Source organism: Bison bison, unplaced genomic scaffold (assembly GCF_000754665.1).
Source record: "Bison bison bison isolate TAMUID 2011002044 unplaced genomic scaffold, Bison_UMD1.0 scf7180017864228, whole genome shotgun sequence".
Lineage (NCBI taxonomy): Eukaryota > Metazoa > Chordata > Mammalia > Artiodactyla > Bovidae > Bison > Bison bison.
The window spans coordinates 7,253,241-7,255,724 of NW_011494800.1; the positions used below are offsets into that span (position 1 = coordinate 7,253,241).

At 47.7% G+C, this 2,484-nt stretch overlaps 1 protein-coding gene across 1 annotated transcript in view; it reads left to right on the top strand.

Moving 5' to 3' along the window:
* Nucleotides 1–6: 6 nt before the first annotated feature.
* CDS1 (CDP-diacylglycerol synthase (phosphatidate cytidylyltransferase) 1) overlaps nucleotides 7–2,484 on the top strand; it is a 76,981-nt gene continuing 74,503 nt past the window's right edge. Inside the window, 2 exon segments of the mRNA XM_010845963.1 lie at nucleotides 7–75; nucleotides 77–169. Coding sequence (XP_010844265.1) covers nucleotides 52–75; nucleotides 77–169 — 117 coding nt within the window. The 5' untranslated portion in view covers nucleotides 7–51.

Genomic DNA, 2,484 nt, shown 5'->3' on the forward strand with positions numbered 1-2,484 from the left:
CGGATTTCGGGGGCGCTGGAGGAGACCGGCCCGGCTGCGCGGGAGCCGGAGATGTGGGAACTCAGGCACCGGGGAGGCGGCGGCCCGGCCCGGGGGAGAGGCGGCGTCGCCACCCCGCGAGGGAGAGGCGGCCGGCGGCGACCACGAAACCGAGAGCACCAGTGACAAAGTAAGTGGAGCCCGAGAGGCGCAGCCCCCGCGTCCCGGGCTGCGTCCCGATGGGGCCGGGACACCTGGGAGGGAGGGAGCGAGGATGGGGTCCCGCGGAATGTCAGGTGAAGCTCCTGGCCGCGCCGCGCTCCGGCCCGGCTAAATTCAGTGGGAGCCGGACTCCAGCGACGGTGCGCTTCTCCGGGTGACCGCGGCCGCTCCCGGGATGGCTGCAGGATTCAACTTGACTCCAGTTTACTTTCTGCAATTCCAGTCCCTCCTCCCCGGGGTCTGGGGCCGACGCTAGAACCGGGATGGTCCCTCCCACCCTAAGAGTTCGCAGCGTCTCTAGTAGCCGCGCCTCACACCTCTTCTCGGGAGAGTTAGGAGTAAACTTAAGACACGCACCTTCCCTTCTAACCTGTCATCGGACTCTGACGCTTGGCTTCTCGCGCTCCCCCATCAGGACTTTTGTTTCCTCTGTCTTTTCTCAGAATCATAGATTTCAGAGGTTTGAGAGTCTCCTACACTTGACCACATTGTGCCCCTCCAGCTTCTTTTGAGTCCGCGGCAGAGAATGCACTTCTACCAGTGGATTTCATCTGACCTGATTGAATTCATAAGGACTTTTAAAATTTCCATCTCTACAGATTGCCTTTACTTCACCTTGAAGAATAAATAGATATAATGCTAGTATGGTTTTTAAAAAGTTGGAGAGAGACAGACTTCAGCTTATTTGGTAATACAGTGGTGCAAGTAGAAATTTGGGCAGGAGGGGAATCCAGTTTTACAATTTTTTTTTTATCCTTGACCGTTTAGGAAATTGGGCCGGACAATAAGATTGTTTCATAAAATCTTCTATTAAATTCCATTTTATCTTAGAAACTCAAAGCACGGAAGCTAGTTCCGGAAGCATTCTTTTTTGAATGCAGGTACTGCAGTTTGTATTACAGAAGTGAAGTAGATTGCTCAAGGTCAGGTCAGTGGCCTCTTGGAACTAGAAACTCTTCCCGATTCCCTTTTTTCTTGTTTGTACAGTTGCTGAGAAGGGTTTCCCTGGTGGCTCAGATGGTAAAGAATCTGCCTGCAATGCAGGGGATCCAGGTTCAATCCCTGAGTTGGGAAGATCCCCTGGAGAAGGGAATGGCCACTGACTCCAGTATTCTTGCCTGGAGAATTCCATGGATAGAGGCTCCATGCGTCCATAGGGTGGCAAAGAGTTGGACACAACTGAGACTCACAGTTCCAATTTGGGGAGGGTTCCACCAGAAATTTGATGCTGATGAACTTGAGGTAACCAAGGTTATAAAACTTAGGTGGGAACACATCTCACAACAGTGATTTTAAGAAAGAAACTTTAAAATCAATGGGAAGACAGAGCCTTTTTTTCCCCTTTACCCTTGAGAGGCAGGTGGAATAAAGTAATCTATGATAGAACTTGTGTGTCAAGGGATTACACAAAGTGTAACAGTTTCTGGCTACTGAAGGTTGATGTTACAAAGCTGAAAACAGTGGGCTGAGAATAGTTTTTGTGAAAACTGCCTTGGAAACTAGACCAAAAATAGAATTAATGAGGTTGGGGTTTGTTTTGCTTTAGCACTGGTATAGTTTAGAACCAAGGAAATACCAGCTTCTCCAGGATCACTTCCTTAACTGGGAGAAAATAACAAGCTTTTAAAAAGAAAAAACATGTTCAAGGAAGCCACCCATAAAATAACTTTTGAAGTAACTAGTTTCTTAATACCCTAATACTACATTTAACATGAAAACTACTCTGGTTTGATTGGAGCCATTAGAACTGTTGTCCCTAGCTATCTGTGAGTGGGTTAACACTGCATATTTATTTATAAGTGCTGCACTGTTATGTTTTATTGTCAACCTTAATTTATCCGTAAATTTACAAACTTGTGAATATGTATGATCACAATGCACACAAAATATGTTCTATGTTTCTCTTAGTTTTCATTAATACATCAGATCAGATCAGATCAGATCAGTCGCTCAGTTGTGTCCGACTCTTTGCAACCCCGTGAATCGCAGCACGCCAGGCCTCCCTGTGCATCACCAACTCCTGGAGTTCACTGAGACTCATGTCCATTGAGTCAGTGATGCCATCCAGCCATCTCATCCTCTGTCATCCCCTTCTCTTCTTGTCCCCAATCCCTCCCAGCATCAGAGTCTTTTCCAATGAGTCAACTCTTTGCATGAGGTGGCCAAAGTACTGGAGTTTCAGCTTTAGCATCATTCCTTCCAAAGAAATCCCAGGGCTGATCTCCTTCAGAATGGACTGGTTGGATCTCCTTGCAGTCCAAGGGACTCTCAAGAGTCTGTCTC